The 24,771-nt window shown below is 38.9% G+C and overlaps 1 protein-coding gene across 1 annotated transcript in view; it reads right to left on the bottom strand.

Annotated features, from left to right (window-relative positions):
* Nucleotides 1–24,771, bottom strand: part of ANKFN1 (ankyrin repeat and fibronectin type III domain containing 1) — a 294,650-nt gene that overhangs the window by 99,068 nt on the left and 170,811 nt on the right. Inside the window, exons 5-7 of the mRNA XM_008072011.1 lie at nucleotides 23,528–23,738; nucleotides 4,015–4,209; nucleotides 2,127–2,240 (exon numbers count right to left, since the gene is read on the bottom strand). Of these exons, the coding sequence (XP_008070202.1) occupies nucleotides 2,127–2,240; nucleotides 4,015–4,209; nucleotides 23,528–23,738 (520 nt within the window). The remainder of the gene's footprint in view (nucleotides 1–2,126; nucleotides 2,241–4,014; nucleotides 4,210–23,527; nucleotides 23,739–24,771) is intronic.

Below are 24,771 nucleotides of genomic sequence, written 5' to 3'. Positions count from 1 at the left end.
GGATACATTAGCTCCTGATAGCTTACTCATCAGAAATAAAAAGGAAATGTCAAGTTGGGCAGCACTGATGAACTCCTTCATCAAAATTCCAAACTGGAGAGAGGTAGAAAGAAAGGAAAATGTCCATGTCTAACAATGCCTGCAAATGCTTGTTCTGAATTTCAGTCATGGCAGATAAGAAAGAGAAAGTGTCTAAGAAAGAGAAAGTGTCAGATGCTGTTGTTAGTACCCTAAGGCTGCCTGCTCTTAGACTGATGCAGAAAAATCCAGTGATAACGAATTAAATGCTGTCTTACCTAAGGTCTTACAAACAGAGAGGCATTATCTGGAACATTCCAAATACCCCAGAAAGCTACTGGGTGTGGGCAGAGTAATATTTGCAGGGACGTATGAGGTTCTCTTGGGACAGGCTCTGGAAGGGAGAAAAGAAGGCACGTGCACTACCTGCACATTTTTGGGGGCAAAGAGAGCCATAGTGACCTAAATGCTTAGAAAGTTCACCTTGTAGCCAGGCACCTTGGAATATGTGTAGAGAGCTTCATCAGGTTTTAGGATTGTTAAAGGTATTTCTGTATATCATCACGAATCAGAAAAATAGCTTTCTTTTTCATTTCCTACATTCAAGGGTCCACATAACATGATTACTCTGGCTCTGTAGTGAGCATTTAGACAAATCCCATAATTTTTCTTTGCTTCTGTTTTTCATATGTAAAGTTGGAATCGTAACAGTACCTATCTCATGAGCTTGTTGTAAGGATTAAATAGAGTTAAAGGCTTTAAGCAATGTCTGGTGCACAATAGGTGCTATGAAGCATTAGCTGTTATTATCATAATACCTCTGTGATGTATTTGATATATTTCTACTCTGGGATCTCCCTCTCCCCTCTTGGTGTTGCTACAGTAGCCAGGTCAGTCTGTCATGACCTTTCTCCTGAATAGCTTCATAATTCATTTTCTAAATATTCTAAATCCGTATCTCTTCCAATACATCATAAACAGTATTGCCTCTCCAGTTTATCAAAAAGTGACCCCTAAGCTGGGCTCGGTGGCTCAGCCTGTAATCCTGCGCCTTTGGGAGGCTGAGGTGAGTGGATTGCCTGAGCCCGTGGGTTCGAGACCCGCCTGGGCAGCGAGACCTCATCTCTACAATAAATCAAAAAATCAGCCGGGCGTGGTAGCGCGTGCCTGTAATTCCGGCTACTTGGAAGGCTGAGGAGGAAGGATTACTGGAGTCCAGCCGTTCGAGGCTGCGGTCTGGGCTACAGAGTGAGATTCCAACTCAAAAAAAAACCCAAAAAACAAAAAGTGACCCCTTATTTTGTCCTCCGTGCTCAAGAGCTCTGCAAAGTTCATCACATAAAATATAAACACTTTAGCCTTGATTTCAAGCCCACTGCACTCCTGCCCACTGACTCTAGTTTCATTCTCTAATCTTACATTTCATTATACCCTCTCATGAACCTATGCACATGTGGAGACACATTGTTTTCTATTCCCTCTACATGTTCCCTTATTTTTTTTACTCATCCTGGTATTTTTTATTTTTTTGTCTTTATATCTGTGGTCACTGCCCTTTTGGAATGTACTTCCCTCCCAATATCTTCTAATCCAAATTCTAGCCATCCTTGAAAGCCAGACCCAAGGGACTTTACCGATCTCACCATTTCACCTGTTCTTTGTTTCTTCCTAACCTCCCATGTACTTTATCTGCCTTTAAAAAACCCTCAACCCTAGTTACTTGGTATTATAGTTATCAATTAATATGTCCCCAAATCCTAGACCCTTAGCTCTTGGCATCAAGTCTGATTCTTCATTGTTTCCTACTAAGGTCTGTCCCCAACCCTACGCCATGCACAGAGCAGGCCCTCTGCAAACATGAATGGAGCAAAAATTGGGTGACTTGGAATGACATCCTAGTCTGTGACTCTTCCTTTCTGTGATTTATTCTCAGTCACTTGATTACTCCTTTACATGAATACCTATGGAAATATTTCAACTCCAAAAGTCAATGGGATAAAAACAATCCAATCAGCAAGAAGAACAAACACAAAATGCACAATTAGTTCCCAAACAGCAGATGCTTTTTTGTAAGAAGGAGCAATGAAAAAATATCTTGGGTCCAGTACCTTTATACTTGGTTACTACTGCTGCGTTGACACTAAGAGGCTCTTGGAAACTGACAGTGAGTGATGTGCTGCTGGTTACCATGAGACAGACATTGGTTGGCATCTCAGGGGCTCCTGCAACAGAAGGAAAAACACAAGGATCTTAACATAGCAATCCTTTTCAAACAGTGTTCCTCCCTCTTCAAGGGATACCCTGAAACACATACTGTGGAAGCATTTGTTTGTAGAGCCTAATAGCTTTTGCTTTTGAACATTTTCATTAGAAGTCCATGGCTTTTATTTGTTCCCATTGTGGTCTTATTTGAACATTAGAATATCTTCTGAAAAGATAAATAATATCAGTTAAGCCTTCCTAAAGTGTTCTGAGGAGATTGGGCTGGATCAGTGACAAGAAGAGCAGGAAGTGATAGCAGGAGTCTACATTATAGAGACCCTTATGTTTCATAAAGTATTTATATGTAAAACATTTTGTTGGGAACTTTTTGCAGCCCTGTTGGATAGAAAAGGCAAGTAACAGCACTCCCACTTTTAGGATGAGGAAACAGCAACCCAAAGAGGCCAAATTCCTGTCCACGACCACAGTGAAGACAAACAGCCAGGATGAAAGACCCTGGTTTCAGATGCCTAATTCTGGGCTCTTTCTAGTATAGATAGAATTATAAGTCACCCTGCTCTCAGGCTGCTTCCCATTACAATGTGCAGTATTTTCTGAGAAAAAAAATTATGGGCAGATGTGCCCATTAGCCTTAAATTTTAAAGGACTTCTGATGACTTTAGGTATGGCTCAACACTCAGAAACACTTGTTTTATAATATAGAAAATTATAAATACTGGCATCAAGTCTAAAAATATGTCTGTTTCTAGTATTAGTCTATCCTAAATGAGGCACAATAACAAATGCATTTATTAAAGTAATTGCTGAATCTCTTTAAATAAATCTATGCATCAGCATTGCTGAATAGATTGTTGATGTTGGAAGCAAGCTTTCATTAATGTTGCTAACCTGTTTGCTTTAAGAGAAAGGATTAGGCCCAGATTTGATACTTAATGTACAGTAGTACTTAAGAAAACAAATTTTTCACTGCCTTTGGTCTTTGTCTATCTTGCAACTAAGGTTCCTTCAGCAGAGACAAATAATTTCCAAATGAATGAACTGCCTTTCCCTTATATTTAAAATTTCAAGCCTGTTTTTTTGTTGTTTAAGTGAGTCTCCTTTTAGAATGAGAGTTTAATATTTCACAAGTGTTTGAATTTATATTTTGTTTTATTTCAGGGCTTCACTCAGCAGTATTTTATAGTACTAATGAATTTATCCTAAAAGAAGGCTTTGCTTAAACTAACAAAAAAATTGGTAAAGAGAATGGAAGTGCAGACAAAAGCATAATTCATGGGTTGATTGACTGTCCTTCTCTGTTGCCTATGTTAACTGAAGTTCAGTTTATAGCTCTATATAAAAAATGCAGTGGAGAGTTGAAAACAACTTAAACTTGAGCTTGAAGCAGAAACTGGACAAATAGACAAACAAATATTTTTCCACCTCCCTATCCCAAAATATAGTCACTTAGGGCATCAGACCATCCAGGTCATTAGGCATTAGGGCGTAACGGGTGGAAAGTGCTAGATGAGTGTGACATGGTGGAGGGAGGCCAGAAGCATGAAGCCTCATGGCTGTGGTCAGAGCACCCAACAGGAGCCAGAAACTCGAGCAAGACAAAAGACCCTTTGACAGCCTCCCGGAGCCCTTGCTCCAAATAAGCTGACAACGGCCATCCATGACACTGTGAAGTTGCAAAAAAAAAAAAAAAAAAAAAATCAGTAAAAGAAGGCCTGGCTGTCTCAAACCAAAGCTCAGTCTAGTGAAAGGTAGACGTACTCTGCTTATACTCACTGGCATGCTCAAAGCCTGTTTTCATGCGTCTGTAGAGCCGATACCTCCACTCCCAAGCTTTCAGCTGTTTCTCTTTCTCTGTGTTGTCCAGAGTGAAACCTTCATTCTCCACCTGGGCAGACAGTTCACTCACCCTCTCCTGGGCTTCTTGCACCAGAGTGTTGAGGTGCACTGCTCGGCTTTCCAGGCTGACAACTAAAAGGAAAGAAATGGAATGACTTTTTTTTTCTTTCTGGGGAAATGTTGCTTCAGTGACAGACCCTGTCTGAGAGTCCACTATGGGTTTTTTAAAGTGCCCAGGGAAAGTGGGATCTTTGTTCATTATTAACTGTCTTATTATGATAAGATCTAATTAGCAACATTTACAATCAGATTGAGTGGTAAATTCACCAAATTAAGATATTCCCATTGCTCTTGGCCCTCCTGTAACACGCCCCCCAATTAGCTGCTTAGCACAGCTAATTTGAATTCCACCAAGTACCCAAGAGGACCACTTCTAATCCAGATTGTACACATTTGTTTCCATGACCTTTAGAGGGACGAACACTTAGGGGCAAGAGCTCTGCTTGGCCAGGAAGACCCTAGGAAAAGTGGTCCATGAGGCAAATTGCATTCTGATGAAGTTGTTTGTTTTTTTGCTTTGTTTTGTTTTTTGTAGAACCTGATTCAAAGTTTTTGTTGTTGCTGCAGGCTTCCCAGCTTAAAAACATTTTAATATATTTCTTAAAGGCATAAGTTTGCTATTATTAATCAATTTATTTATTGCTGACAAAGTGTTTCACTGCTGCTGCCACAGGTTAGTGAATTCTGATGTCTGGATGACTTGAATGTGATGAGACGTTGCTCTTTGATTGTTAGGTGAATGATCCTCAGAGATACCCATGCCCAAGTTATGTAAGTTCCTCTTGCTGAGAGAGGTTGTAGAACTTGATGTCTCATTTTTACCCAATGTGTGATCGTCTTCATTTGATTTACATCAGATTGTTTACCCAACCCACCCTTGTATGATTGAATGTTCATGTCAATGAAGGGGAAAGAACTTTCCCCATTCTTGTGCCAGGCAGTGAGGCTGCTTCTTGTGGTCTACTTATGACTCTTATGCATATGAGGTCCTGCCTCGTGATCCTGTAGTAACTTCATAGGAGCTCCTCTTGGTTAGTGATAAAACACAGCCTCAGCAGGGGAATGTGGTAGGAGGTCACAAAAAAATCAAATAAATACAGTTCAAGTTCTGCAGCTCTCTTGCCAAAATGTGTTTGACACTCTTTTTGCCCAAAACAATGTTTTCTCCTGGTGGGTGAACAAAACAATATTTCCCCTTGGTGGGTGGGAAAGAAATTCAATCATTTCATTTTTCTAATTAAGGGGAAAATATTATGAAGATAACTCAAGTGAAAATTTGTTAGGTGTATTTTGAAATGGAAATTAGGTGGTTATATATTCATATTCTCTGTGTTCATAGGCATGTTTGCATTAATTACAGGAAATGAATACTAATTTATTACTGCCCCTGTGCACCATCAGTCTAAATTTATTTACAGATGAGGTCAATGAAAAATTGGTTGAGTCTTTTTTTCTTTTTCTTTCTTTCTTCTTTCTTTTCAAAGTTGCTGTTTAGAACACTCAGGACTGTGTCTTGCTGCAGATTTGTCATGGTTAATGAATGTTGCTGTAGCAGTCAATCATGTACTCCAAATACTGTCACACTTTTTTTTAAAAGCCTCAGTCATGAGCCATGACAGAAAAATAAACAAATAAATATAAAGCTAAAAAACTCTTTCACTGAGCAGCTACACTATGCAGAATCCCCTGGGAAGTCTAAAGGAGGCCAGAATAAATGATAATATAAGTGCTGTGGACGTAGGGAAGCAATGATGGAGTATGAACGCAGAGGTTCTGCAGAAAAAAAATACACATACACACACGCGGGCGCACACTCCAGTGGAAAAATTGGCAATATTAGTAGCCTCAAGGTGCAATTTCCTGGAGCAGTGAGATTGACAAGTCAGTACTAAATGCTGTTAATTTAACTAACTTCAGATTAATGGTAGAGTCTGCTATGACTGAAGGCCTCAAACACAGTCTCATTATAGCCTTGCTGGGAAGGTCCTAAATATAGGCATTGACAGTTTAAAACAAATTCGTATACATTTGTGTATTTTTAGACATAGGTTAGGCGTCAGAGTCTGTGTCACAGTTTTCAGGTTGATTAATTGACCCAGTAACTGCACCCTCTACCCACTCCCCCCTCTTTCTTCCACTCCAAATTACAGAGAAAATGAGGGAATTGTCCTTGTTAAGTTATTCAGTGGACTTTTTATTGTAAGCCCAATGTTTGAATTGCATGCATGCGTCAACACTTGGGTGATAGACACATGATTTATAAAAATAAATTTTTCTAATACTATGAAATCCCCCCTATTAATTTTTATATCCACAACAGTTATTACTGGTGTGAATTCCAGGTGGCATTTCAGATAGACAGCTTCTCTTGAGCTATGCTGGGCTCCCCCTGAGAGTTTTCCTACCTTCCCTAGCACCACACATTTTGTTTCTGCTTTTGCCCTTTCTTCCTATGCTTTAGACGTGATGAAACTTGAGGTGTAATGGTTAGAGAGATTGCACCTCTTGAAGATAAAGCATTTTGCCTTTTCAGAGACTAATGAGAGCTCCGTAGAATTTTATAGCTAGGTGAGTGTTCCAGGATTACTTGGATCCCAGTGCTCCTCAAACTGGTAAACCAAAACTCCGAAGTAATATGGTGGTAATGGTGGGTGGAGTGGGGGTGCAGTGGGCACAATATGAATGTGTCTTCTTGGAGCATCACATTTTACATGCAGATTTTGACAAAAGTACATTATTAGACATTAAAACAAACAGGTCTATTATGAAGGAGAATGGAAATTTTTTTTTAAAGTTGAAGATTTTTGAGAGGAAAACTTATAGAAATCTGTTCCCCTTTTTTTCAGGTTAAGTCCCCAGGTGCCCCTGAGACTACATTCACTTGTGCCTGTTGTTCGAGGTAATTATGTGGACAAGTCAGAGAGGCACTGATCGAGCCAGTGGTCTCCAGTCACTTCACCAAGCAAACCTTTATTATTTTTTTCTATGGATTTTTAATAGCTTAATAAAACACCCTATTTTGAAAGATTCTTTTTTGGTCTACCAAACCAGCTGACTTATAAAGTAATCATGTTTATTTCTATTATTAATGACCTATTTAACAGCCAATAGAAGCATCTGTTCAGAATGAGATAATCAACATAACAAACTAGGTTAGTGTACTTTAAGCAGAAGCAAGTAAATATGATAATTAGACTGTAGCTTTATCTTGAATAACGGAGTGATGGGTTAGGCTTTTAGATATCTTGAAAATTGTTCTGGGAACCTCACTCCTTTGTGACCCCATAATGGAAATTTTCATACTCTTTATTTTATTCATTTACTTTGTAATGATTATTTTATTATTTTTTAAAGTTTAATAGCTTTAGGGGCTACGAATAGTTTTTGGTTACATGGATGCATTGTATAGTGGCAGAGAAGTCTGGGCTTTAAGTATACCGACCACCCCCACCTATGCACACTGTACCCAACAGGTGATTTTAAATTGTATTTTAAATGGAGATGGGGGATCTCACTATCTTGCCCAGGCAGTTCAACTCCAGGGCTCAGGTGATTCTCCTGCTTCAGCCTGCCAAAGTGCTGGGACTACAGGTGTGAGCCACCATGCCTGGCCACCCTCCTTCTTTTAAAGGTAAAGAAACCAGGGAGGTGATATGACTTATTTATGATTTTCTTAGAAACTCTGTACTGTCTCTAAACCAAATGGAACATAAATCTACCTATTATTTATATATTGCAATTTTCTAATTGCTATCGATTTGGCACGAGATTGGCGTACTCATTTGGCTGGTGTTGGTTTAGAAAATAGAAAGACTATGTTTATTTTATCATTGATTTTCCTGCCATCTACTTCTCTTTTTCTGGGGTTTCACTTCCACCTATGGGGTATTTTCCCCTGGAGTCCAGTGCTCCTGATCTCTTTGCAAGGTTTGATCTTTTCTCATTGCAGTTGGTCGCTTCTCTAATCAAGCAACCATCCCTCCAAGCAGCCATGCCAGCACAATAATGGGTCTGAGCATGTGCTAAGTAGTCCATCAGGGGCAAGACCACTCAGTGGCTTCTGAAACAGGCTCTGTGCTATTGTGCTGCTTAATTATCAACAACATTTTTACCACCCAGTGCTGCTGAGTGGATATTTGTTATAGACCTGTCCAGCTAATTAATTATGGGATGAGGATGGGGGTAGGGCAGGAACTTGCTGTTCAAAGAATACTATTACAGTTACTGTTTCAGTCCTGAGAAAAATAATGACCAGGGACTGAATGGATTTTCTTCCCCATCAGAATCTAACCTTTGGATTGCCAACTACTTACAATTTCTTAATTGTGTCCTTGTTTTGCAATGGCTGATTTGTTCCTACTTGATAATTGCTTAAAGCTTGAAAATATAAATGGGCATAAAATGTAAACTAGCTTTAATATGTAATTGAGGTTTTTAGGGAATAAGTCATTTGATTTGCTTGAAAAAAATGGACACATTTGCCTATTATAAGTGATATGTCACTTTGCAATTTAGCAACAACTTTTACATGATTGTTAGCAATTTTCCTCTTTTTTAATGATGGGAAAAATTAGGCACTAAGACAATCACTTAATCTCAGAGTTAGAAGAATTACTTACAACCAGACTTAGAAACTTCTTCCTATAGTACCACTGGCCCTGTATGATCTTCTTCATAAGGGGAACTCACCGTTTGCAGAGGTGGCTCTGTTTCCACACAACTCTGAATTTTAAATAGTTCCTTACCCTGAGTTGAAATCTGATTTCTGGTAAGGCGTTCCTTACTGACCAGGACATGTTCTGAGAAATGCACCAATAGGTGACTATGCCTTCATGTGAACATGACAGAGTATACTTACACTGATCTAGATGGTGTAGCCTACTGCACATCTGGGCTATATGGTGTGCTTCTAAGGCTTCAGACCGGTATAGCATGTTAACCATCCTGAATACTGCAGGCAATTGTACCACAATGGTGTTTGTGTATCTAAACCTATCTAAATATGGAAAACGCATGGCAAAAATATGGTATAAAAGATTAAGAATAGTACACGTGACTAGGGCACTTACCATAAATGAAGCTTGCAGGACTGAAAGTTGCTCTGGGTGAGTCAGTGAGTGGACGTGAAGACCTAGGACAACACACTAATGGAGACCTTACAAATACTGTACCCTTAGGCAATACTAAATTTATCAAAAGAATTCTCTTCAGAAATAAATTAACTTACTGTAACTTTTTACTATATAGACTTTTACATTTTTAAAAACTTCTTAAATCATTTGTAGTAACACAACTGAAAACACAAAGACATTATACTGCTGTACAAAAATATTTTCTTTATATCCTTATTCTGTAAGCCTTGTTCTATTTAAATTTTTTATCTTTTTTTTTTTTTTTTTACTTTTAAACTTTTTTTTTGTTAAAAACTAAGATGCAAACACATATGTTGGCCTAGGCTGACACAGGGTCAGGATCATGAACAGCACTGTCTTCTGCCTCCACATCTTGTCTTACTGGAAGGTCTTCAGGGTCAATAACACAGTAACAGACATGGAGTGGTCCTCTCCTATGATAGAAATGTCTTCTTCTGGAATACCTCCAGAAGGACCTAACTGAGGTTGTTTTACAGGTACCCTTAAAAAAAAAAGGTAAAAAGAATATACTCTAAAATAATAAGTATAGTATAGCAAATACATAAACCAGTAATATAGTTATTATCATGATCAAGTATTATATACTGTACATAGTTGTATACAGCACAGTAGGTTTGTTTACACCAGCATTACCACAAACACATGAGTAATGTGTTGTACGTTGTACTATTGATGTTTCAAAGGCTATATTGTCACTAGGTGATAGGAATTTTTCAGCTCTGTTATAATTATATGAGGTCACCTTCATATCTGAAGTACACTGTTGACGGAAACATTGTGGGTTGCATGATTGTATTTCCAAAGTGGAGGCAATGTGGTAAAATGGCTTTAGAGCCCATAGATCCAGCACTGCCCCTTACAAATGTGTGACCCAAATCAGTTACTGTGCCATATTGAGCTCTAGCATCTCATCTATAAAACTAGCATAATAATTAGCATAATAATAACAGCTGTTCCATAATTTTTAATAAATTAATGATATCTTTATGTAGAAGACTCGCAATTAGTGGAGGTTTATATTATTATTACATCTATTGATCTTAAATTTTTTTTTTTTTGAGTTGGAATCTCACTCTGTCGCCAAGAATGGAGTGCAGTGGCCGCTCCCGGCCACTGCAGCCTCGACCTGCTGGGCTCCAGCCATCCTTCTGCCTCAGCCTTCCAAGTAGCTGGAACTATAGGCGTGCACTCCCACGCCCGGCTAATTTTTTGAGTTATTGTAGAGATAAGGTCTCACCAAGTTGCCCAGGCAGGTCTCGAACCTGCGGGCTCAGGCAATCCACTCACCTCAACGTCCCAAGGTGCGGGATTACAGGCTGAGCCACCAAGCCCAGCTGATCTTACATTTTTAAGATACACACAAAATTAATCAAAATACTTGTTTTATAAAATAACTCTGTTCTTCCATCAAAAAAACTCAAATAAAACTTTCCCATCCTAGCTATTGTTCAGATATATAATATATACTAATATGTGATGTCAGTTTCAACCCTATTGGTTATTTCAAAGAAGAAAGCAAGGCCATTTAGATGTAAACTGTGCATTGTAAGCCAATATCCTCTGAGTAACCAAGAAGAGCAGCTGATAAAATTTGTCTTTGCTGATCATAAGTTACAACCTTCTGACAACTTCAGTAGAAAAAGGGGTAATGTAAGTATTATGAATATTAAATATTTAAAACTCAAAACCTCTAATGCCAGGGAAACACAAATATATGTTCTAATTTACTTGTCTTGTTAAGATTCAGGACTCAAAACTCACTTTGACTTCACTTATGTCTCAAGTTGTTGTCATATTTTCTTTCCTCCTTCTCCTCCCCTTCCCCTTCCCCTCTCCTCCCTCTCCCTTTCTCTTCCTCCTCCTCCTCCTCCTCCTCTTCCTCATTATTGTTATCATAGAGACAAGGTCTCCTTATGTTTCCCAGGCTGGTCTCCAATTCCTGGCTTCAAGCGATCCTCCTGCCTCAGCCTCCCAAAGTGCTAGGATTGCGGGTGTGAACCACCTCGCCCAGCCTTTGTTGTCACAATTTCAGATTTTTCCAAGGACTTTTGCGATGTAGTTCCAAAAAGAGTTAGAGATCTAGAGATTAAATGTTTCATTTTAATTACTGTGAAACTGTTTTCTACACTTATCACACCCTGACATGAGGTTCTGGAGTGTTCTTTCCTGCTACTTTCCAGCAGAACAGGGATTCACAAAGTCCAGATTATATATGTTAGGTAGTAATTGATAATTCTTTAAGAAGTCAGAACAAATGACACCAAGAGGAACTTCCTGCCCAGGTCTCACCAAACTCAAAAAAAAACACTTGAGTGAATTATTTAGAAAATCAAAGCAGACTACCAATCACATCATAGAAAGTTTAAGTATAAAACAAGATAATCTTGTCTTCTGCCAACATTTTTAGCACTGTCCATAGATAAACTATGTGAGCCACATCATTTAAAATTTTCTCTCAGTGACATTGGAAAAGCAAAATGAAATTGGTGAACTTACTTTTAATATTTTAGTCAAATCAATATATTCAAAAGGTTATCATTTCACTATATAATCAATATAAAATTATTAATTTGATTTTTAAAATGTTTTTGGTACTAAGTCTTTAAAATCCAAAGTAAATTTTACATTAAGAACACATTTCAATTTGTACTAGACACATTTATTTTTTAAAACTTTATTATAAATTAACAATATATCATTATATATATTTATGGAGTACAAAATAATGTTATGATTTGTGAATACAATGTGGAATAATTAAATCAAGGTAACTATCATATTCCTCACCTCAAATATGTATCATTTTTTGTGGTGAGAACATTTGAAATTACTCTTTTAGCATTTGAAATGTACAACACACTCTTATTAACTATATACAGTGCAATAGATAAAAACTTATTTTATACCCTTTGACCATCATTTCTCCATTCCCCATAACCTCTAGCCTCTGTAACCACGGCACTCTCTTCCATGAGTTTAATTATTCTGGATTCTACATACAAGTAAGAACACAAAGGATCTGTCTTTCTGTGTCTGGCTTATTTCACTTAGTGTAATATTCTCCAATTCTATCCATGCTGTCACAAATGACATTTCCTTACTTTTTAAAGACTACATAGTATTCCATTGGGTATATATACATTTTCTTTATCTCTTCATCTGTTGATGGACACTTAGGTTGATTCCATAACTTAACTGTTATGAACAGTGCTGCAGTAGACTTGGGAGTGCAGACATCTCTTCAACCGATTTCAAAACTTTTGGGTAAATACCCAGAAGGGGGATTGCTGGGTCATATGGTAGTTTTATTTCTAGCTTTTTGAGGAACCCCCATACAGTTTTTCATAATGGTTGTACTAACATACATTCCCACTAACAGTGTGCGTTCCCTTTTCTCCACGTCCTTGCCAAAACTTAACTTTTGTCTTTTTTATAATAGTCATTCTGACAGGTGTGAGAGATAGCTCATTGTGGTTTCAATTTGCATTTCCATGGTGATTAGTGAATGCTGTGCTTTTTTTTTTTTCATTTACTTGTTGGCCATTTGTATTTTTTTAAATTTTTTTTTATTTTTGAGGAACAACTATTCAGGTTCCTTGCCCTGAAGTTTTCATTGATTTATTTGTTTTCTTCCTTTTGAGTTCTTGAGTTCCTTACATTTTTTTGGATGCTAACAACTTATTGGATGTATGACTTGCAGATATTTTCTTTCCATTCACAGGCTGTCTTCTCACACTGTTAATTGTTTCATTTACCGTGCAAAAACTTTTTAGTTTGATGTAATCCCATCTGTCTATTTTTGCTTTTGTTGCCTGTGTTTTGGGGGTCATATTAAAAAAAATCACTGTCTAGAACAATGTTGTATTGTCTTTCCCATATGTTTTCTTCTAGTAATTTTACAGTTTCTTGTCTTATATTTAAGTCTATAATCCAATTTGAGTTGATTTTTGTATATAATATTTGATAAGGGCCCGGTTTCATTCTTCTGCATGTGGTTATACAGTTTTCCCAGCACCATTTGTTGAAGAGACTATTATTTTTCCATTGTGTGTTCTTAGCACCTTTGTGTAGATTCATTTCTGGGCTCTATGTTTCATTTGTTGATGGAGTAATTACATTTCAAATGTTTGATAGTCATATGTGGCTAGGTTCCTCTGTTGGCCAGTGTAATTTTAAAATATAACAATCTAAAGACTTTTAAAAGTGCTTGTATTGGGCAGGGTTTTGCAACATAAACTATACAACAGATGAGTAAAATGCTTAAATTCTTTTTTAAAAATTTTATTTTAAAGATGTGGGGAACAATTCAGGGTTAGGTAAATAAATGGTCATCATACTGGTGAAGTTTGGGCCTCTCCTTGGTCCTCACTTCGCCTGGTTTGGGATCAGTTTTGTTGATGTTATGGGCCTTCCCCACTAGCAGTGACCTGCTACTGCCGATTCCTTTCATAGAGGATTATGATAACTGCTCAGGGTCCACTTATGAGTGAGAACATGTGATGCTGAAACTTTTGGTTGGTTTTGTTTTTGAGAAGAATATCGGGCAACAATTTTTTTGACCATTTACAACTTGCCAGGTAATGTGAGAAATAGTTTAATGGTCTTATATTTAATTCTCAACAATCTTAGGTAATGTGGTAGCCAGCCTCCAAGAGGGTCCCTAATGACTCTGTTACCTGGTATGCACACCCTTATATAGTGATCTTCTACACTGTACCAGGGTTGGTCTGTGTGATCAGCAGAATTCAGCAGAAATGACAATATGTCACTTCTGAGATTAGATTATAAAAGACACTATTGTTTCCATTTTGCTTGATCTCTCTATCTTACTCAGATCATTTCTCTGGGGGAAGCCAACTGCCATGTCATAGAGCAGCCATTTGGAGAAGCCCACGTAGAAATAATGTAGACCTTATGCCAGCAGCCACCATGACTAAGCTTGGAAGTGGATCTTCTAGCTCAATCAAGCTTTAGGATGACAGCAATCTCATGTGATGCCCTGAGCCACGACTATCCAGCTAAAGTCATTCCCAGATTCTGGGCCAACAGAAATTGTGTGAAACAAACATTTGTTATTTTCAGTTGCTGTTTTGGGGTAATTTGTTACACAGAAGTATACAATTAATACAGGTAGATACAATTATTATATCTATTTTACAAATAATAAACAGAGGCACAGAAAGGTTAAGAAATTTTCCCATAGCAACAAAATGTCAGATGTGGGGTTTGAAGTCAGACTCTCTGGCTCCAGAGATTTAATTTTTAGCCTATGCCTAGGACTTAATTAAAAATTCTACCAAAACATTTTTCTGTGATTGTTGTTGTTGTACATGTGTTAAAACTCACAGGGAAAAGTCTGGGTGTCCTCTAAACTGATAGCAGTAGTTACATTGGGGGAATTTAAGGGCAGGAACCTAGATTATGTATGTGTGCATGTATACAAGGATGTGTTGGGTGGTCTGTCACAGACATCTTTTAACTTTAAAATATTTTCATTTTTGACAAGGAGAAGATATTCTGTGTTGATGTATACTTAAAAATTAAAAACAAAACAAAAGACAATTATCAAAAGAAGGAGATCATGTCATTTGTAACAACATAGATGAGGCTGGAGGACATTGCTTTAAGTGAAATAAGCCAGACACAGAAAAATACTATATGACCTCACTTATATGCGGAATTCCACTTATATGTGGAATTTTAAAAAGCCAAATACATAGAAACAGAGAGTAGAAAGGTAGCTGCCACGGGTTGAGGGTTGGGGAAATGAGAAATATAGATCAAAAGGTACAAACTTTCAGTTAGAAGATGAACAAGGTTTGGAGATCTAATGTATAGCATGGGTGGTGATGGATGTGTTAATTAATTTGATTGTGATCATCATTACACAATATATACATTATCAACTCTCATGCTATACCTTGTATACCTTGAATACATACAATCTTTATTTGTCAATTAAATACTTTAAAGTAAAAAATCTAAAAAAATGCAACTATCAACTCTTGAAAAACAGGTGAGTGGAATCTAGACCTTGGCCACCTAATGTTTAAATAATTATTTGGAAACTTTTTTTTTTTTGAGTTGGTGTCTCACTCTGTTGCCCAGGCTGAGTGCAGTGGCACGCACACGGCCACTGCAGCCTCAACCTGTTGGCTTCAGGTGGTCCTTTTGCCTCAGTCTTCCAAGTAGCTGGAACTACAGGCATGAGCCACCATGCCCAGTTAATTTTTTGATTTGTTTTTGAGATGAGGTTTCACCAAGTTGCCCAGGCTGGTCTCGAACCCCTGGTCTCAGGTAATCCTCTCACATTGGCCTCCCAAAGTACTGGGATTACAGGCTTGAGCCACGGCACCCAGCTGGAAACATTTTTTTAAAAGGTCAATACATTTGATATCTAGTAAAGTTAGTCCCTACGTAAGAAATAATATAGTTGCACCCTACAAAAGAAATAGGCTCAGGGTTCACTCAATTCAATTAAACAAAAACTTATTGAGTGCCTGCAATCTACTGGGGATTCAGTGGTGAGTGAGACAGACCCTGCTCTTACAGAGTTTATATTCTAATGCAGGGAGACAGAAAATAAGAAAATCAAAACACTGAGAATAATCATGATAAGACAATAAAGTGATGTGAAGCAGCTTTTTAGACTTCGGACTTGGTAGCCAAAGAAAGCCTCTCTTGAAGATGCCATATTTAAGCTGAAATCTAAATGTTAAGAAGGAGTTGGCCATGTAATGATCAAGATTAAAAGCATTCAAGCATTCCAAGTAGAGGGACTAGTTAATACCAAGGCCCTGTGGTAAGACAGCTTTGCATGATCAAGGAACATATTGGAGACTGGTGTATATGAGGAGTGTGCAGCATAAGATAACGTTTGAGGATAAGCTTTATAAGTCAGGGTGGGGATTTATACCTCTATTTTAATGAAACAGAAACACTTGGGGCTCATTCTAGAGACCTAAGGTTTGTTCTTTACATATTCTTTTTTTTTTTTTTTTTTTGAGTTGGAGTCTCACTCTGTCTCCCAGACTGGAGTGCAGTGGCTGCTCCCAGCCACCGCAGCCTCAACCTGTTGGGCTCCAGCGATCCTTCTGCCTCAGCCTTCCGAGTGGCCGGAATTACAGGCACGCGATACCACGTCCAGCTAATTTTTTGACTTATTGTAGAGATGAGGTCTCGCCTGCCCAGGCGGGTGGCTGCAAATCTTTGTTCTTTGAGGGTGGATTTGCTTTCAGGAAACTTTGCTAACTCATTTGAGGCCAAGTCTGGTGAACATAGAGGGTGATGACGCTGGGCTATATGCTGTTTTGGAACAAAAATCAGGTGCGACTCTAAGCAACGATTCAGATTTTCTCATAAACAGGCTCTGAGGACAATTCCAAAAGTGTTCAGAGCAATGGCAACTCTGTTGGAGCAAGTGTGGGGTCTCCCAGGAGGACCATGTGGAAGGATAACATTCGCTTGGATTATAGACTTTGCAGTGTGTTTGTTTACATAAAGCCAGCCTCATTAGTTTATAGTCACACCTCTTAGACATAACCTGAACCAGTCCCAGCACCAACACAAACTCCTGACTACTGCAGAAACAAGTAGTGCATCCTGACAAGTCTGCCAAAATTGTAACATTGGCATGTGCACCGTACTCAAATGACGGCAGTTCTACTATCGCATTTTTTGAAGTAACTGGACATGATGAATTCTGGGTGATACTTACTAGTTCCACAGGCAGCATCTGAGAGAAAGTGAGAGGGAGATGTTCACCAAGAAATGCAGAGGGAGAGGAGAGGGAGTGGAGGGATGGGGAATGTAGCTAAGGGAAAGGGCAAAAAGACTAAAACTGAGGTGTATTCCACCATTTTTACTGGTCCAAGTTATTAGACTGTAAAAATAAAAAGAGCCTGGCTACATCTACAACCAAATTCTGCAACAGTGCCTGGAAAACAGCAACAGCAGCAGAAACAACAAAAGGTATCCCAAAGCCTTCTTGGAAGACTTAAAGGTTTTTTCCATACATTGTATGTATGTATGTGTGTGCATGTGTATGTGTGTGTCTACTACACACATAATGAATGTGTGTGTACACACTAAAACTTAGTGTCTGTGATCTTAGCAGCATAAGATAGGGCTGTCATAAAGGCTAACATTTCACCTGAAATTTTCTGAGCATCTACTATATGTTAGGTATGGGAGTCAAGAGATGAGATAAAATCTGTGTGAATGACCATATTTGCATATGGTAGGCACCTCAGAAGAGCTAGTGTCTTTATGATTACTGTTTATAGGGCCTTACTGATGTCAAATAAATGGCAACCTTAGAGAAGCAAGGCCCTTACTGATGATTCAGCAAATTCCTCTTTGAGACCATGGAACTGTGATTTGAGGGTAGGAGCAGGATATGAGTTAGTCAGAAAAAGGGAAAGCTCTATGACTGGGAGCTTTTATGTTCAGAGACAACAGGTCTTTCTCAGATAGCTGTTGTTCAATTGAGCATGAGTCATAGCAACTGGGATCCTATGTGTATGAAACGACCCATGGCATTGTGGCAGTGTCCTGTGATGCCTCTGCACATTGGCTTCCCCAGTTGCAGGCTTTTCCTAAGCTAAGCACTTGCAAGGAAGTACTTGGGACTCAACTTCAAAAATGGCTAGAATTTTCTTCTGCAGGGAATGGCTATTATTTTATGCTGTTTTCCTAGAGGTGCAAGGAACAGAAAAAAGTCACTGCGTAAAGACAACAGATTCGTCTAATGAGTAGGTTGGGATTCTGTATATATTTAACCTCAGGGCAGTGTATAAGTTTGAGTGGGTGCTTTTAGGACTTTTCCTATGGATAAGCAAAGGTACATGGTTTGGTTTCGAGCCATGTGTATACAGAGCATCTCCATAGAGCTCTGCCACTGAGGGGCTAAAGACAGGAAAACAGACCTGTCCGATGGCTTAAGAGTTAAGTCCCTAAAGCCATCTGTGTTACTGTGATTTCTGTCAAGGAGTGGGGAGAATTATAGAGGACTTTCTTCTGAGTTGTGTTGGGTGGACTATCTGACTTTTCAAAGTCCAGCTTCTTCAGTGAAAAATATGAGGAAAATAACTCCACCTCAGACAAGACAGTTGTGAGGATCAAGTGAGATGATGCAAACAAAGCTTAAAAAAAACCCCAAACTTTAAAGTTGTGGGGTACAAGTGAGGATTTACTACATAAGTAAGTTACATGCAGGTGAAGTTTGGGCTTCTAGCTGGTTCTCTCTCCTCCTGATAGTGGACCAGGTACCCAGTGTGTTGCCACATGCCCCTTCCCTTCTCCCTCTCTCCCTCACCTAGCAGTGTTCAGCATCTGCCGATTCCACCCTTGTGCTCCTGTGACCAGTGATCAGGGCCCACTTATGAGTGAGAACATGCAGTATTTAGTTCCTTGTTTCTGTGGCAGTTCACTTAGTATGATGGTCTCCAACTGCACCCATGTTGCTACGAAGGCCATGATTTTGTTCTTCTTTAAGGCTGTGTAATGTTCCATTGTATAAAAAAGTACTACATTTTATTTATCCAGTCCACTTTTGATGGGCATCTGGGTTGATTCCATGTTTTTGCTATTGTGAATAGTGCTGCAATAAACATGTGCAGGTGTCTTTTTGGTAGAGTGATTTATATTCCTCTGGGTATATTTCCAGAAGAAGGATTGCTCATTTGGAAATGAGCAATCAATTTCTTTGAGAAATCATCACACTGCTTTCCACAGTGGATGAACTAGCTTACATTCCCACCAACTGTGTAGAAGTGGTCCCTTTCCTCCACAGCTGTGCCAGCACCTTTTTTTTTTTTTTTTGAGTTTTTAACAATAGCCATCCTTACCAGTGTTAGGTGGTATCTCATTGCAGTTTTGATTTGCATTTCTCTGATGATTAGTGAGGCTGAGCATTTTTTCATGTGCATGTTGGCTGCTTGTATGTTGTCTTTTGCAAAGTGTCTGTTCATGTCCTCTGCCCACTTTTTAATGGGGTTGTTTGCTTGTTTTTTTCTTTTCAATTCCTTTGAGTTCCTTGTGGATCCTGGATGTCAGGCCTTGACAAAAGCATTTTTGTATGTGTAAAACACTCTAAGAGCTTGTGGCCCAGTCATTGTTTATCTTCTCTTACTTCCTGCTTCTTCAGCTTCTGGGGAACAGTTTGCAGCAGGTGTTTGCATATCTGGCTCTGGCTGGCAGACTCTGATTTTTCTCATGGGCTGGCTCATACTCATGCACAGAAGCAATTCTCTTTCATACTTGATATATAAAGTGAATTAAAAATCCCTGAAAAAGCTATTCTTCGGGCCTAACTCTCTCCAACACGTCGCAGCACCTTACCTCACAGAACAGCACAAAGAAGTACACCGATGGACTTCAGCAAACAGTAGCAAGGGTACAGTGGCCACAGTACTCCATATTGGTTATTTGGAAAGGAAGTGCATTTGTGTGGAAGGATCCCAGGTATTGGTATCCCCATAGACTTGGGCTTGAGTCTCTGACATCCCTATTCATTTGCTAGTTGTGTACCTGTGGCCAGTCATTTAACTTATCACAAATTCCTCATCTTCATAATGAAGTTAATAACATCATCCTGCAGGATTAGTGTGAAAAGCAGAACTAATGTATGTGGAGACTTCATAGGCACTCAATGAATATTCCTTTGCCTTTTTTTACACATGTGGGTCTATATGTGGTAGTATCTCTTTGACTTCTTGGGTGGCCAAGGTGACTTAGGTGTCATATTTCCTAGAGGCTGAAACCTGGGTTTATCTCCCACCATCTGTCCTTTACTAGTTTGCGATGGTGACGTGATTATCATCCCAGAGGGAATGAGGAAAACCAGGGATCTCTTGAACAAATTTGCTTTTGGTTTAACTAGATATTTAGTACTTGAGCTCTTTTATGGAGGTTTAATTATGCACAGGGGGCTTTGGAGGTTGGGAGTCTTACTGTTTTCATGGAAAATGCAAAATTCTTTGTAGCGTCTCAGGTAAGTAGGACTAATGTTTCATCTAGCCCAGTGCAGGATGGCCATAGCAACATCTGGATGAATGGTCTCCTTGTTCCTATAGAATGGGGCTCAGTCTGCATTCTCCATGTTCAGACCCTCTGATTCTCTTTTCACCCCTCCCTCACTGGATCTTTGGGACAGACGTTGTTGCAGAATAAATCAGAATGCAGCAAAGATGCCTCTTCAATTTATTCCATCCTCCTTTGCCTATCCCTCCAAATCCTCTAGTTCCGCTAAACAGGAACAGCACTTTGATTATGGAGCTCTTTTGAAGAACCAAATTCGCCTGAACCCAAATCCTCACTCTCTTTGACATGGATGTGGCGAGCTTAGCGTTTTTAAAATAAAGAGTTTTCTGATACAAGGATCTGCCTCTGTACCTAGTCTTTGGGTGGTAGTGGTTTATGAAATTTAGGAGCAGAGATGTGACCTCTAATTATATATTTGCTTGCTTCTCTTTCAGCCTTCTGGGTCTCACCACTTGGAAGTAAGTGAATCAGTGTTAGTGAAACTAACAGTTTGATGAGTTTACTTTTTTCTTTTAGGAAACATAAAAACTATGGCTCACAGCCCTTGTGGTTGTTGGGTCAGAGAGTTTGCACCGGGGGGAATGTGAGTACCTACCTCATAATGTTGCTGTGAGGATTAAAGGAGTCAATACATGTAAAGTGCTCAGAATAGTGCCTGGCACAGGGTGAGTGCGGCATGATATTATCCCGTCCACTCCTATGTGAGGTCTGCATTGGCTTCAGGGCAGGTTTCTTCCCCAAGTACTATCAGCTCTACTTCAAGAGACATCCAGAAATAAGCTACATATTACATTATTCCATTACTTGAAATGTCCAGAATAGGCAGATCTATAGAAACAGAAAGTATATTAGTGGTTGCCTAGGGCTGGCAGGAGTGGAGAGATGGAGGAGTGACAGTTAAAGGGTATGGAGTTTCTTTTCAGGGTGATGAAGTTCTAAAATTGATTGTGGTGATGGCTGTACAACTCGGGACATACACTAAAAACCATTGAATTGTACACTTTAAATGGGTAATTGTATGGTTTGTGAACTATATTTTAATAAAGATGTTAAAAAACAGATCCAGAATTCTACCACTGCTCAACATGACTGGTGCTAGTTCAAGGAACTGGCATCAGACTCCTGGACCATGAAACAGCCTCTTAACTGGTCTTCCCAATTTCACAGGTGCTTCACCACTGTCTGTTCTCCATAGAGCACTGCAATAATCTTCCCATATAAAGCAGAATGTCATTCACCTTCCAAAACTGCGCCACTACTTTCTCATCATACTCAACAATCAAAGCTAGCCACTTATATGACCTTAAGGTCTTGCATAATAATCTGGTTCTAGTGACTTTCTCCTCAGCCATCTTTCTCCCCTTTGCTACTTTGCCTCAGTCACATTTACCATCTTGTTCCTCCAGTAGGACAGTCTCATCCCTGCTTACCTCAGCATCTTTCTGTTTGCAGTTCACTCTGCTGAGAATTTGACCTCACATCTTCTCATGGCTCATTGCTTTATTTTTTTTTAATTATTTTGCTTTTGTTTTTGTTTTTTTGTTTGCTTGTTTTTGAGTTGGAGTCTCACTGTCACCCAGACTGGAGTGCAGTGGCCACTCCCGGCCACCGCAGCCTCAACCTGCTGGGACTCTGGCGATCCTTCTGTCTCAACCTTCCAAGTAGCTGGAACTACAGGCGTGCTCTACCACGCCCGGCTAATTTTGTGATTTATTGTAGAGATGAGGTCTCGCCTGCCCAGGAGGGTCTCGAACCTGCGGGCTCAGGCAATCCACTCACCTCAGCCTCTGAAAGGCACAGGATTACAGGCTGAGCCACCGAGCCCGGCTGGCTCATTGCTTTATATTATCTAAAACTCAACTCAAATATCATCACATCAGAGAGGCTTTTCTTGCCCAATCCTATTTATTTATTTTTAATTTACACATTGGAATTACACATACTTGTGGACTACAGTATACATATATGTTGTATAATAGTCAACATGGTATTTAGCATATCCATCACCTCATGCCTTTATCATTTCTTTGTGATATGAACATTCAAAAGCCTTTCTTTTAGCTATTTTGTAATACCCAATACCTTACTGTTAACCATCCCCTTGTCACTCTACTGTGCAGTAACACACCAGAACTTATTCCTCCTTTCTAGTTGTCAAAACTTAAAATAGAACTATCATATGATCCAGTAATCCCACAGTGACATATATATGTAAAGGAAATGAAATCTGTATATTGAAGAAATATCTGTACTTGTGTTTATTGCAGCACTATTAACAATAGCCAATATATTGAGTCAAGCTAGTATCCATCAGCATATGAATGGATAAAGAAAATGTTGTATATATATACAATGGACTACTGTTCATCCATGAAAAATAATGAAATTCTGCCATTTGTGACAACACAGATGGACCTGGAGGGCATCATGTTAAACAAAATAAGCCAGACATAGAAAAACAAATTTGGCATTATCGCACTCATGTGCGGAATTTTTTTAAAATAGTGGATATCATAGACGCAAAGAACAGAACAGTGGTTACCACAGACTAAAGAAGACAGTGGGGTGAGAATGAGGAGAGGTTGGTCAATGAATAGCAACCCTATTTAAAATAGACATTTCCTCATCAGTCTCTAGTCATCTATCTACTTTATTGTTTTCATAGCATTTATCACTATTTGAGTTTATATTTCATCTATTTATGTGCTTATTGGAAGTCTCCTCCACTAGTATGTAAATGCAATGAGAATAGGGATTTTTGTCTTGTTCACCATTGCATTTCTAGCACCCAGAACAGTGCCCTACCCTCATTGTTTGTAAAATAAATGAATAAATGAAGCTACCATATTGACTGTGGATACGAAGACATAAACATACACATGCTTATTCTTCTGTGCAGACCTCCTATTCTATATCCCCGCTTGGAGTATCTAGCTTGGGATAAAATTCTTAGGAGGAAGTTCTTTGGCAGCCCCTTTCAATATCACTCAGCATATTCCGTTTAGAATGCAACTCAAAGTTTAGTCTGATAAACAGCATCAAGATTTACATGAAAGTTCATGAAAACATTATGGACTTCAGAGCCTGTGCTTAGTTAACCACTTCTGCTCTGAAGGTCAGCAATGGCAATTTTGATGGCATAAAGCTGGATTCTAGTTTTAATAGTATATGTGTTTATTCTCAGTTTTACTTACAGTGTGGACTTTCTCGAGCCCCTGTCCTCAGAAGAATCCTTGCAATGGGCACATTGTTGGTCATGATGGCAATATCCAGGGGTGTCAAACCCTCGCTGTTAGGTGTGTTGAGATCTAGTTCTTCTGGTGTATACTGATATAAGAGGATCTGCACAGCGTCCATGTCCTGCTGTTCAACAGCCTCAAACATGGCTTCATTGCCCTGGAAATTCTGGAGGGGAGAGCAAAAGCAGGTTGGCACAATTTCATAAACCAATGTGTCTTTGCTGCTTAGCTATTTTGAAGTTTTATAGAGACTATTTCAGGGACTGCATGCCCACTTACAAGTGGTACAACTACAGTTTATCAGGTCTACAAAGTAAACATTGTGTTAAACTTTCCCTCCATCATTTCTAATGGGCATTGACTAAGTGCCCTGAGACAATACAGTACAGCATGGTTAGGCTGTAGATAAGACCAAAACCCAGCTTTTCTCAAACCAGTTTTCTGAGGAATATCGCTCAATAGGTCATTGAAAAGTGTTTTATGAAGAAAGTATGAGGTCAAAGGAATACATTTGATAAACATTGGATCAAACTAAGTAACCCCATTATCTCCCTGTAGGATGGATCTCTTAGGGCTTTTAATAATTTTAACATGTTTTATTGCATTTGCTTTGGATACCCCTGGAGTAGTACTCAACAGAATGCAGTTTGGGAAATGCTGTCATAGATAATGTCAGCACAGGTAGTTTTAATGCATATTTTGGTAGCTCATGGGAGAAGATCAACACACATATTGTTGACACATATATCATGTATCTTCTCCAAGAGTTACTTGGTCTTTAAAAATGTTGAAATACCATTGGTATTTAGCATAAGGGTCGCCTGATTAACATGTGGAAGCTCTTTGGTGACCAAATGTGTAGGCGGACAGGTTTTATTTTTAGTCTAACAAAAAATTGATTCTCCTTATCAAAGACTGCAGGTCAGCTTTAACTGAGTGTTTAACACAAAATTGAAATTTGAGGAAATATAAAGCTATTATGAAAATACTTGTTTTGACAATGAAAACCAAGGGGATAAAGCTGTTTGGATATGCAGTTCTCTTTGCTGCAAGACAATCCACTGAATGGTAAAGTGTTTTGTCCACAGTCTGCTAAACTGAAGAGCCGCTGGTGCTTAGGCCACAACTTAACCACAGTCAAGGCCTCCCAGAAGATGAGTTTAAAATGAGAAAACATATTAGAAAACAAACGAGTTCAA

This window comes from Carlito syrichta, unplaced genomic scaffold (assembly GCF_000164805.1).
Source record: "Carlito syrichta isolate Samal-C Ts95f unplaced genomic scaffold, Tarsius_syrichta-2.0.1 Scaffold314811, whole genome shotgun sequence".
NCBI classification, from domain to species: Eukaryota; Metazoa; Chordata; class Mammalia; order Primates; family Tarsiidae; genus Carlito; species Carlito syrichta.
The sequence above is the reverse complement of the archived record's forward strand: the minus strand, read 5'-3'. Positions and strand labels throughout refer to the sequence as shown.